The sequence below is a fragment of the Leptosomus discolor genome, unplaced genomic scaffold (assembly GCF_034619465.1).
Source record: "Leptosomus discolor isolate bLepDis1 unplaced genomic scaffold, bLepDis1.hap2 HAP2_SCAFFOLD_45, whole genome shotgun sequence".
Lineage (NCBI taxonomy): Eukaryota > Metazoa > Chordata > Aves > Leptosomiformes > Leptosomidae > Leptosomus > Leptosomus discolor.
In genome coordinates, this window is record NW_028237842.1 from 64,254 (window position 1) to 77,201 (window position 12,948).

The 12,948-nt window shown below is 42.4% G+C and overlaps 1 protein-coding gene across 1 annotated transcript in view; it reads left to right on the top strand.

Annotated features, from left to right (window-relative positions):
- Nucleotides 1-12,681, top strand: part of LOC104347932 (maltase-glucoamylase-like) — a 52,649-nt gene extending 39,968 nt beyond the window's left edge. Inside the window, 12 exon segments of the mRNA XM_086481157.1 lie at nucleotides 242-380; nucleotides 2,666-2,799; nucleotides 3,214-3,248; nucleotides 3,346-3,462; nucleotides 5,017-5,165; nucleotides 6,342-6,426; nucleotides 6,564-6,620; nucleotides 7,348-7,472; nucleotides 7,906-7,994; nucleotides 8,662-8,711; nucleotides 11,080-11,250; nucleotides 12,360-12,681. Coding sequence (XP_086337283.1) covers nucleotides 242-380; nucleotides 2,666-2,799; nucleotides 3,214-3,248; nucleotides 3,346-3,462; nucleotides 5,017-5,165; nucleotides 6,342-6,426; nucleotides 6,564-6,620; nucleotides 7,348-7,472; nucleotides 7,906-7,994; nucleotides 8,662-8,711; nucleotides 11,080-11,250; nucleotides 12,360-12,422 — 1,214 coding nt within the window. The 3' untranslated portion in view covers nucleotides 12,423-12,681.
- Nucleotides 12,682-12,948: the final 267 nt, after the last annotated feature.

Here is a 12,948-nt window from a genome sequence, read left to right on the forward strand (position 1 = left end):
GTACTTACGCAGGACTATCAGGAATTTCAGAATTTCCTCACTTTCTGAAAGCCAATTTCAGAAAACCTAGAATGTGGTTTTCATTAAAATAAAATAAATGACCTCGTACACACTTAAGAGGAAGTGACCACCAATCAAGATGATGCAAATTTAAAAAAAAAGCAAAGCAGAACCTCGTTAAAATTCTTACTGGATGCACTAAATCGTTAAAACCCGGGCGTTTTCATTCCCTTTCCGCTAGAGTTAGGATCCAGAGCGGAGGGGCTGAGTTACAAAACGCTCTGCATGGAAGGTCAGCAGTATCTCCCAGACGGTTCCCCCGTCCGTCACTACGACGTCCACAACCTTTATGGATGGGCACAAACAAAACCGACCCTCGAGTAAGTTGCATTTTTTTTTTTCGTTCTTTCCAAAATCCGTAGTCAGTGTCCGTATTCCCATGACGAATTTTCTCCGGTTTATTTACCAGAAATCATTTTTTCCTCAGAATTTTTCTGAATACCTTCGGTTCTTCAATTCAGTTAAATGTGACTATTCCAAGGCAAATTTTATGATGTATTTCATACTGAATTGTATGGTGGCCTATGTCAGATAACTTCTGATTTAATGATAATACACCAGTGAAGAGCAAGCAAGGAACAGTGTTTCTTTACAGACCTCCAACCTTAAAGCCCGTGGTAACGTTTATATTAGCATAAATTGAAAAAAAAATTACTTGAATTTTTGACTGAGGGGATGGTGCCTTTGAGAGCTGACAAGACAGGAAGGACATCATCATCATCATCATCATTATAATAATAATACTACTAATACTAATATTAATACTTTTATTTTCAGCCAGATGTAAAGGAATTTGGTTATTGTCAGTAGGCAGCAACAGAACACGAAGGGGAATATTAGCATTGGTTCTGAATACGAACCAATGTTAAGAAATATTTCCTTCTGTTTTAAGAGGTACTATGATGTGTTTTATTTTATATATATATATTGAATTAAAGAAAATTAAATTCCCTTCAACACCATCCCGGAAAAGTTAGTAACCCCTGACCTATTTATTCAATATTGTGTACAATAACATTATAATTGTAATATTATTTATTACCATATACCACATCATTGCAGTATAATACCTTATTGTATCTTATCACATTGCCACGTATTACATTATAGTGTATTATATCATGTATTATATATATTTTTATAGAGAGAAACACATAAACACGTATCTTACATACATATAAATATCTAACAATATATATCATATATAAAAGAACATCTATTACAACATACTGCAAAGAAATAAAAGAGACAAGAAGACTGACTGTGTCTTCAAAAAAAGAATTACCCCACGTCAGTCTAGTTTCACCACTAGGGGACTTGGAGTGAATTTTAGTGTTTCTTGCAGGAGTTCCAGCGTCATAAAAGCTGCAAATCTTGCAGAAAGATAGATAGCACCTTGCTGAAGCAGCTTTTTAGGCCGTTACGGTGGAGGTACTGAGACAGCAAGGTGATTTCATCCGCGAAGGGCTTTAACCAGCGTGTTTTTGTGAACCTTCACAGATTGGAGAGGAATTCTCCTAAGAAATCAGGCAGCTAATGAACACGTGGTGGTCGCATGACACGATCGACAATGCAGGTTTTAGCAAAAAGTGCCACAAGCATCGTCGGAGAAATGAAGCAGCACAAATTTTCCCTAACTCAGTTAACTTTTCTTTGTTTTCTGACTTCTGTGGATTTTTCTTTTTGCCTTTGACTTTAAACCTCTTTGTTTTTCTTTTTACTTGGTTACCTTTCTAGGTATCTTGCCATGGTGGCCCAAGACTTCTTTAAGGAAATTAAATATATTATTTATTATTTGAGGAATGGGGGAGAAAAGAAACTAAAAAAAAATTAAATTCCCTTCAGCAGCACCCTGGAACGGTTCTTAACCCCTGGCTTAAACCACGTGGCTCTTTTGCTCTTGAGAAAGCCAAATAAAATCACACCGAAAGGTTCACTCATTCCAAGACAGGTCGCATCGACTTGTTCTCCTTCGCCGTGAGGCCCGTTCCCACTCCGAGACAAAAATTTCAGCTTTAATACGACCGTTTGTAGACAAATCCGTGCTGGCTGTTTCAAATGGTCTTATTTCCTTTGCCACGATTACACCTCAAAGGCTTATTTTTTGTTCCCACACCCTTTTGGCAGCTCACGCTATGCTGACAGGTCTGATATTCCCCGTACTTCTGTTTTCTCTCTTATTATATCGGCCTGAATTTTGTTCAGATCAGCTGTTGCTGCAAATTGTGATAATTACCGTAACAACGGACTGACTTGCCCTGCAACAGACCGTGTAACCCTGCAAAAAACGTGTACCTTGGGCTACACTTCTGTTTTCTCATGAAGTCATCAGCCTGGATATCCTTAATTTAGCGCCGCCTCGTTGGCCGGCTCATTCTCTAGCGATGAATTGGTTGGCGCTTCACTCTTAGTTCCTGCAGACGCGTGGATCGTGGTGAAGTCCGACCAACCCCACATCTTGGCTGGGTTTACGGCTGCTCGTGCTCCCAAGGACAGCACGGAACCCTCAGCCACCGGTTTTGCTTCCGCAGCCGTGCGTAAGACCTTTTACAATTGTCTTTGTTCTCATCCCGTTGGTTTCTTCTCCCTCCCCGTGCCGTCCCAGCGCCATGCGGAGCGTCACTAAGGAGCGAGGGATTGTCGTCACCCGGTCGAGCTACCCCGGCAGTGGGAAGTGGTCGGGACATTGGCTGGGGGACAACACCGCAGCCTGGAATCAGCTCGATAAATCCATCATCGGTGCGTTGACACGACCCGTAACCAACATATTCCATCTTTCTTCTTCCTTCCCTTCCTAATAATCACATTTTTTTGGAGCCAAAATGGGCTACTCCATTGAGCAATCAGAATTTACAGCTAATTTCTTCTTTTTTCCTTATTGTCACCTGTTGAGTCTTGGCGATTTCCATAGGAATTGGGTTTGATTGAGTGGCTTTGAGCACCACGTTGTTCTCAAATTCATCCCCTATCACCTTCCTGTCATCCTCTCCCTTTTTCCCGGAATCTGCTGCTTCGCTTCCTCAGAACCAGCTTTCCTGAGGGGATTCTGGAAATTCTTTTCTTGTTTTCATCCTGAGTTGTACGAGCCGCACAGCCCTCACCACACCGAAGAAAAAAGCGCAGTTATTGCTGAATTATTTGTTTTCCTTGCAGGTATGATGGACTTCAGTCTCTTCGGAATATCCTACGTAAGCTCCCCATTTATTGCCTTGTATTTTGGCTAACTTTATTGATAAAAATGTATAGTATTGACATTGGATGGTGTGGTTTTTTTTTTATTTTCAGACGGGAGCAGATATCTGTGGCTTTTTTGAAGACTCAGAGTACGAGCTGTGCGCTCGCTGGATGGAGCTGGGTGCCTTTTACCCGTACTCAAGGAATCACAATGGCAATGGAGTCAAGGTGGGTCCGTCCTGCGTTTGCTTTGACTGAGGTTTTTTTATTTCCATATTTTCCCCGTTTCCTACATTTTTTTATTCCCCATATATGTAGGTAAACCCACCACATCTACAAGAACAAAATCGTTATTTTTCATATGTTCCAATTCTATGTAAACACATCACCTCTACAAGATGAAAATAGGTTGGTTTTTTTCTTGTAGCCCATTTTTTATTTCAGCATACCCCACTTACGAGACTTAAAATAGTTACTTTTATGGCTACACACTGGCCTTAGTGTTGTCACCCCTAATTATTCTTCATTTTCCAGCTAATTAGAAAAGGGAACAGTGGGATGAAATCCCTGAGTATCTGAAATTCCTGTGGTTTGCCCACTTCTGCCATAAAGCACTGTATTTCCTTTAAGAATAGATGAAAATAACGGTCTAAACGCAGGACTGTGCAGGACTATGTTATAAAAAAAACAAGACGACTGGAAAAACGGCGAGAAGGGAAACCTCGTTGGAGCTTTAGGTCTAGCAGAGCAGAGCTACTTGTCCTTCATTAGAGAACAGAGAAATAACCAAAGTCACTCTGAATTAGAGGAGAACAAGGAATTTTCAAGGCTCCACCCAGATCTCCTCAGCTCTGCTTCGCTGTGTCCATCTTGAGGCACATTTGGCAGTTCCTGCTGCTGAATGATATGAATGGAGAGCTGGGCGGGGAGGAACCTCATGAGGTTCAACAAGGGCAGGCGTTGGGTCCTGCACTTGGGGGGGAATAACCCCCTGCACCAATCCAGGCTGGGGTTGACCCGCTGGAGAGCAGCTCTGCGGAGAACGTGGGAGTTGTGATAGGCAACAAATAGTCCATGTGTGGCCAAGAAGGCCGACGGCTCCATGGGGTGCTTGGAGAAGAGTGTGGCCAGCAGGTCGAGGGAGGTTCTCCTCCCCCTTCTGCCCTGGTGAGGCCACATCTGGAGTGTTGTGTCCAGTTCTGGGCTCCCCAGTTCTAGAGGGATGGGGAATGCTGGAGAGAGTCCAGCGGAGGGCTACGAAGGTGATGAGGGGACTGGAGCATCTCTCCTACGAGGAAAGGCTGAGGGACCTGGGGCTCTTTAGCCTGGAGAAGAGGAGACTGAGACTGGACCTTGTCATCACTTATAAATATCTAAAGGGTCGGGGTCAGGAGGATGGGGCCGGGCTCTTCTCACTGGTGCCCAGCGACAGGACAAGCGGCAACGGGCACAAACAGGAGCACGGGAAGTTCTGCCTCAACGTGAAGAGGGACTTCTTTACCTTGAGGGTGGTAGAGCCCTGGAACAGGCTGCCCAGCGGGGTTGTGGAGTCTCCGTCCCTGAAGACATTCAAAACCCGCCTGGATGCGTTCTTGTGTGACCTGCTCTGCGTGGTCCCGGTGATCTCCAGAGGTCCCTTCCAACCCCGACCATTCAGTGATTGATTCTGTGAATTTACGGGTGAAAAAATGATGCGTAAACATGGGGGCTTCCCCCCGCCCCCATCTCTTCCCAGCAAAATAACCCTGTTTGAACGACGAGTGACTCTTTTCTCTTGTTTAGAGGCAAGATCCTGTTGCCTGGAATTCAACATTTGAAGAAATTTCCAGGAAAGTGCTAAATATAAGATACACCCTCCTACCCTATCTGTACACGTTAATGTACGAAGCCAACGCTCACGGCAGCACCGTGGTCCGCCCTCTGCTCCACGAGTGAGTCTGGCCCTTCCTTCTCCCCTACTCACGAATTCCCGCTGAAGCCCGTGGGATTTCCATAATCCTCGTCAAAAGGTTTTTATTTTCTTGTAAAACCGGAGAGGGATGGATAAAACGCACCCTCAGCACCGGCTCACTGTGGCAGCTCAAGTTCTCCCTTTCCCACAAGGCCAACGTTTTTTTCTTATCTACAAATAAAATAAATATATGAATTTTCCAGCTCATTCTCATCATCCCCAGCGGTCTTCAGCAACTACGTTCTGCCTGGTGCTGGATATATGTAGAATCAGAGAGGGTGGGTTACAAAAGTGTCTGGGCAAAAATTTTAGGCAGAGAAACAGAAAAAAAAAGAGGGAGAAAATAGGGGGTTTGACCCAAGTCACTTGCAGGGCAAGGCAGCTTGGTTGGGCTGCACTGGTACTGCAGGGATTTTTGAAAAAAGTTTTTTTATAGTGTTGTCTTTTTCAAACAAAAGACATGGATTTGGAGATACAAGACTTCATTTGTACCTGCTCAGAAGGGGCAACATCTGCCAAAGGCTGGTGAATGCCTTAAAGTTAAAAATGAAGTCTAATATTTAAAAATATTTGTCTTCCACTAAAAAAAGCCACTGGGTTGTCAGCGTGTAATCCTGGCCTAATTTTGACTAATCCAGGACTTGGGTCTGAGAAATTAACTGTCAAAAAGAAAAAAAAAAGGCACAAATCGGGCCACTTCTTAGTTTTCCTGTTGCTAATACCAAGCAAAAGTGGTTTATTTGTTTTTAAATTTTTGTGATCTAACTCTAGGAAATAAAAATCTTCATGTGTGTGTAGGTATAGGCCCTCAAACATGAAGAAAGAGCAGAAATGAAAATTAAACAATACATGGTGTTTCCCAAAGTGTTTTCCCATTAGGAACTTCATACGTTCTTGATATTTGTAAATGGTGTAACTTTTAATAATGATTTTCTTTTATTAATAAATATTTCTATAAATCACTTTATATAAATATTTTTATAAATGTTTAAATACTTTATATAAATGTCTATAAATAATTTAATCAATAAATATTACCTACTGTTACTGGTAGGTTGAGCAAATGGTAGTTTTACTGCGAAAAAAGGCTTCCACAAGGGAGCGTTTTTGGGAGAGGCTGCCACCGGGGGTGTGACCCCTCTTGGTTACTTTGCAGGTTCGTGGAAGACCGAAGGACGTGGGAAATATACAGACAATTTCTGTGGGGACCCGCGCTGCTCATCAGCCCCGTGCTGGAACAGGTGAAACAGCAGAAATGGAAATACTGGGAAGAAAATTAGGAAGTTCTAGAAATGGATGAAAGGATTAGAAGTGACTTGAGGTAAACTCGACTTTTTTTTGGCTTTAGTAGACCTAAAGCAAGAACGTTTAATTCCAGGGCGCTGTGGAGGTGAACGCTTACCTACCAAACGCCCGCTGGTACGACTACCACACAGTAAGTACCTCTAAAAACCGTATTTCGTTGGTTTTTCCTAAAAAGAGGAGTGCAGCGTGCTGGGGTGGAGGGTGACTCCACCAGCTCTGCTTTACGTGTCCAGTAGGAAGTTTTTAACGTAAAATAAATCACATCTTAGCTAATATTTTTGTGAATTACTCAGTTTATTTTAATGTGATCCTGTTCAGCATGACCAGTTGTCACGGTCGTGTCATTCCACCACAAAAAGGGGGAATAATCTCTGTAACCTGAAGTGCTTCCACGCTTCCTTTTTTTTTTTTTTAACCCTTCAACGAAACATGTAATGACTTTTCTAAGGATGATGGAGTGGAGGAAGACAAAAATAAACAATTTTTTCCCACCTCAGGCTTTACATGTATCTTACTCCATGTATCAAGTGTCGTGCAATTGTTTCGCATATGCCCAATTTCAGATTTTATCTTGACAATGCAGGGTTTGCATTAAAGAAGGACTTGCAGTGACAACTTCCTTAGTGTTTATCTATGTGTTGGTAAACTTTCATTCTAAAGAAAAGCTTAAAATGGGTAATTCAACAAAGATATTATATTATTTTAATTTTAATTTTAATTTTAATTTTAATTTTAATTTTAATTTTAATGGTAATTGTAATTGTAATTGTGAGTTTAATTTTAATTTTAAGTTATTGTTGTCGTTATTATTAATTTTATTAATTTTATTTTATGTTATTATTTTAAATCATCAATAGGATGAGTATATCGGCTTCAGGGGACAATTCAGAAATTTATCATCTCCTTTGGGACACACCAACCTCCATATCCGAGGCGGCTACATCCTTCCTCAGCAAAGCCCCGCTAGAACGACATTTTACAGGTATGATAAGAAGGACTGAACCACGAAAATTTAATTTCGTGTTACTTTTTTCCCTTTTTAGGGGAGATTCTCGATTAGCAGCCTGGCAAATAAATTGTGCGTCAGTTACGTAGCGAGCGCATCTTTCTGGACTCCGTGTTTTTAACTGTTGAAAAGCAAAATTTTCTGCTTTGATGTCCTTTGAACTATCTCCCATTTTGTATAAACATCAGCAGTCCCGGGGAAATCGAGACGGGTGGCGGCACCTCGACCTTCAGGCGTTTTTTTTGCTCTTTTTGCTTTTCTCCCCACGGCCTCCTTTAACCGTCGCGCTGCGGGGTGGGGGGACCAGTAACAGAGATCAACTGGGTAGTGCAGTGTCTGTGAAATAAATTACAGCACTTCAAGGTGTAAAATGGGACTGAATGAGGAAAATACTCCTTTTTTTTCACAGCCGAAAAAACCCGTTGGCGCTTACGGTCGCCTTGAACGACAGCCACCTGGCAGAGGGTCGGCTCTACTGGGATGACGGCGTGCGCATCGGTGGGTACCGAGTTCCCTCTTGACACGATAAATCGACTAATTCGGAGTCCACAGGGCGTAAACGCTGCCTCCCGTTGGCGTGAATGGTCGATTTTTATTCGGGGGTGCGAAGGGAAAGCGTGAGCCCAAACCAGGGAAAAATTACAGTGAAATGATGAAACTCAATTAATTACACTAAAAATGCAGAACAATAAAAATGATAAAATGTAAAAGCAGTAAAATGATGGTAAAATAACAATATAATGTTGCTATTTATAGCATACATGTTTTGCATAAATTAAGTTTTGCCCTAGGCCTCGGACCATGTGTATAATAAGGATTTGTTCTCAAACCCGCGGGGAACACGACCGTAGACGAAGTGGGAAGCTTTAACTAATTTCCTTGATATTAATAAATTCAAGTTACCTTCAGATAAGGCGTGTCCAGAAGCCTCTTACCCTTTATTGGGTGTGTTATCCTCGGGGTAGCTGTCAGCTGTCCCTGAGATTATCCTGAGGTTATTGCAAGCGATGCACAAAAATGGTGATTTTTTTTTTTTTTTTTTTAGCAGACCGAGGTGTTGCAGGAGTTTACACCGTTCTTCTGTTTAATTAAAAAAAAAAAAAGTAAAATTTAATTTTAAAAAATAAATTAAAATACATTTGACTTTATTCTTTCTTCCTAACAGATGCGTATGAAGATGGTGTGTATCTGCTGACCTCGTTTACTGCTAATCAGGTATGTCCTGTTAATTAACTGCTTTTGAGTGCCCAGGGTGGTTACTGTCGTATATTTAACTAAAGTATTTTAATTTGGCGTTTTCCTAAACGTTTCAATACCCCAACATGCCACGAGTCCTCCGTGATGGCCCAGCCCTTACCCAGCACCGTCAAAACCGTCGCAGGTCGTTAACTGTCGATTTTTTTTTGTTTTCAAAAAAAGCAATACATGCCATCCAGGCGGATAAACTAATTTTGCAATAAATTGGGGCAACTTAATTCACTTCAGTGGGTTTATTGCACGCGTGTGTATTCATATTAAGTAGCTGAGACCTCCAAGACAGAGGCGGGGTTGGGGTTTGCTGCCTGCACATCGGTGTTCAGTTCATGGGGAGGTTTTTAACTTCACAGTGAGGATCCCAGGTGTATCCGTTCACAAATTCTCCTTCTATAGTTGAAGGAATTTAGGAGCATTTTGCATCCAGGCTCCAATAAAATGTGATTGTCATCATTAAACCGCGTTAAGAACGAACTCAAGCTGCATTTAGAAGGTGCCCATTTCAGCTTATTGCCCTATTTGTTGTGAATTTCTTATAACTCTGAAAAAGCCGGTTTCTTTCAAAAAGAAAACGGAATATTGACCCGATCGGGTCAGTATTTTGTCAGGTGTGCACTCCCCATCGCTTGTGCAGGTTGGTCACCGGCACCTGTGTCAATGTGGTCGCCGTTGGATCCAGGGAAGAGCTTCCAAAGGGCGTGTGAACGCGTCAGCAGCCACTAGAGCCGTGGGCTCCAAGTATTTTTGGCCAGTAGTTAAAAAAAAAAGAAGGATTTGAGCGCTTCCCCCCACACCCACACCTATTTTTCACCAGGTTTTACCTACGTACTACTGTGCCGTTGTGGACGTGGTAAAGCATAAGCAAAAATAGAAGCAACAAGGCAAAGAGGAAACAGATGATATGATACAAATATTTTAAATTTTATTTGTTAATAGTACAGAGCTTTTTTCTTCCCGCACCGCAATGGGCAGCGCTTTCTGCTACAAACACCGAACACCCACGTTAGGACCCCACGGAAACGCAGAGCAAAGCCTGTTCAATCGTTGTTGTTAACTGTTTCAAGGTCCTCTGAGCAGAGGCTGCTGCGGCGTCGCCGTCTCGGTTTGTGGCTCCTTTTTGTTGTTGTGCTTCGTTCGTGTCGTTATCCTCGGACACGGAGGCTCGAGGGCTGTGCAGGGAAGTCAGCGATCAGTCCTGCTTGTTATGATCGTTGGCATTTCCAGCACGTCACCTTCAAGGTTTTGTTTTGAAGCCGTTGAATATCTGGAATTAAACCACCTGGTAATTACGCGGGCTGTCCGTTTGAAAGAAAATCTTCATATATCATAAGAAAACCAGGTGGTGTTTCACTAGTTGGCCAAAACGTGTTACTCCTCTATCCCCGATGCTCTTATTTCTCGTTCATTGTGACGTTGTCAAGCGATTGGGCGTGAACCAAGGCAGAAAAGGGTGTTTTTGCTATTTGCAGTTGTAAGATTACGCAGGAAACGCACATTTTCCTGCTCTTGCAGGAAGCTGGTAAGGAAAAGCTCAACTAAAGTCGTCTTAAATCGGCCAATGGTGGAGAACGCAGTAAAATGATGCAACTGTATAATTACATTTTGTTTGTATAATTATACCGTGTCGGATTAGCGTGGAAGAGGAGCCGGGACCTGAGCCAGAAAGCGCCGTCTCCAGGTGACTTAATATTCTCTGCCTGGAGGCCTGGTAGAATTGGGTACAAACTGAAGAGATTGTGAACCCGTTACCTCCCTAAAATCGAGTCAACTGGCCCAAGAAATGCTCCCCCCCATCCCCATTCACACTCCGATTTTGTGAGGTCTGGGAATACGCGTTTTGCAATCCGTCCTGAGCAATTTTGCCGTTGTAAAAGGCAATTTCAAGGAAAAAAAATAAAAGAAAAGAAACAACAAAATTAGCAAAACGCCTGCGGGACTTGAGCAACAGGAACCTTGCTGCTGAACGAAGTAGCTTGAGAAACTTCAGAGAATTGCAGGAAAACGAGAGCGGGGGGAAAAGCAAAAGGTCAGAATGATGAAAACGCGTTGTTTGAACCCTTTCTTGCGCCGCAAAGTTCACATCAGGGCGCGTTTGTGTAACACGCGGCGCCTCACGAGTAGCGGAGAAGTCTGCACGAGCTCGGCGAAGGTGGAGGAATCAAAGCCTCCAGCTTTTGGAGAACAGATAACAGCACTGAGGCTTTAAATTTTTTCTAAAATCGAACAAAACGAAAAAAATGGTAAGCCTCAGGTGGGCTGAAAAATTGCGTATTTTGAGAAGTAACGGCCCGAGGACAAATCGCTGATTTTCTCTCTCCTGTTCCTTCAGAGCGTTTTAGAGATCAAGGTCTTGCACCAGGGTTATGCCGATCCGAACAACTTGAAGTTTACTCAGATTAAAATTTTGGGGGTGACCTCAAACGTTCAGGCGGTGACGGTGTCGCAGGACGGTGCAGCCATCCCCTCTCCTCACGCTGTGTCCTACGACAGCCAAAAACAGGTAAATCGATGGTTTGGGGAGGAAATCTTAGCTTTGCGATTCGTTATGTGCTCTTAAACGCCGGGGGGCACCCCCTGACTGCAATATAATCGCTGAAGTGCGTTTCCTTACGGCAGCAAACCCACTGGCAGCGAAGAGCTGAGACGCCAGGGTGCTTTTGCAGCGATTTTTTTTTTTTTTTCCCCCCTTTTCCATGAAATCTCGTCACAAGTCGCGGTCGCGCTGTTCAGTGAGACCCGCCAGATAAAATCAGCTGATGTTCAGCTTCGTTTCCCACCCTCTCCACAGAACTCGGCGTCCTGCCGAGTGTCGCTGCTTCCTGCCTTTCGGTGGAAAGCCAAAAGATAACGTATTAATACAGCAAAATGTAGATTTGTTATGTAAAAGGAACGTCTGGAATAGAAACATGTTGTGCAAAGTCTGTAGTAGCGTAACGTAGTGTTATAATACAACATAACATAACATAATATAATAAATATGATATGATATAATATACAATATGATATAATATATGATAGAATAGAATAGAATATAAAATAAGAGAATAGAATAGAATAGAATATAAAATAAGAGAATAGAATAGAATAGAATAGAATAGAATAGAATAGAATAGAATAGAATAGAATAGAATAGAAAATAATAGAATAGAATAGAATAGAATAGAATAGAATAGAATAGAATAGAATATAATATAATATATGATATGATATGATATGATATGATATGATATGATATGATACAATATAACAATATAATATGATGTAATATAATATAACAATATAACATAACACAAAATAATATAATATATGATATAATATATGTTACAATATGATATGGCATACGATATGATATGAAATAATATAACATAACATATAGAATAGAATAGAATAGAATAGGAGTAGAACAGAAGAGAACAGAGTAGATATGAAGACGATGGAACAGATATCACTAAACAAACAGATGGATGAGGAAGGTAGAGAGAAGTAACCACGGGGAATAAGAGCCAAGCCATACGGACTAGGAACCCGGTGTCTTCTGTGAGCTGCAGAAAACCAACCCACCTCCAGAGCAGAGCCACTCGCTGCCTTTTTTCCGCTTGTTTTACAAAGGTCCTGGAGATCACCCGCCTTGAGCTGGAGCTGGGCAAAGACTACACCTTGCAGTGGAGCTGAAACGCCCGCAAGCGGCGCTACCGGCGGCGCTGAGCTTCCCCACCTTCACGAATCATTTTTCCCTGCTCCTTCTGCTTCTTCAAACCCTTGGCACTCTGAACGTGAGCAGGCAGTTCGTGTTTGTCGTGTGCAGGCAGGAGTCACGGTTTGACGCTGATCCCGGCCGACTAAAATCCTTGGAAGTTTTCTGTACGACCTTCAACAGGCACCCGCGTTCTCCAGCGTTTTGATCTGGAGCTGTCTAAAATTAAACGTGACGTTTCAGTGCTACCTGAAAAAAGGATTGGTCTGGAGTTTTTATTGAGGCTTTCCCTGAGTTTTTATTTCGTGGAAGGAAACGTCGCTCTGTGTTCAACAGTGGTCCATGTAAAAGACTTTCTGTACTCAGCAGTGCAGCATACGGCATAAACAGACCCATAAAGAACATTTCCAACTAAATTTCTCGGGATTAAGTGTCTGTCAGAGGTAGCAGCAATCTCTAGGACCCTATGCTTCAGTCCCACTTCGGTGGTGCCGCTACATGGTA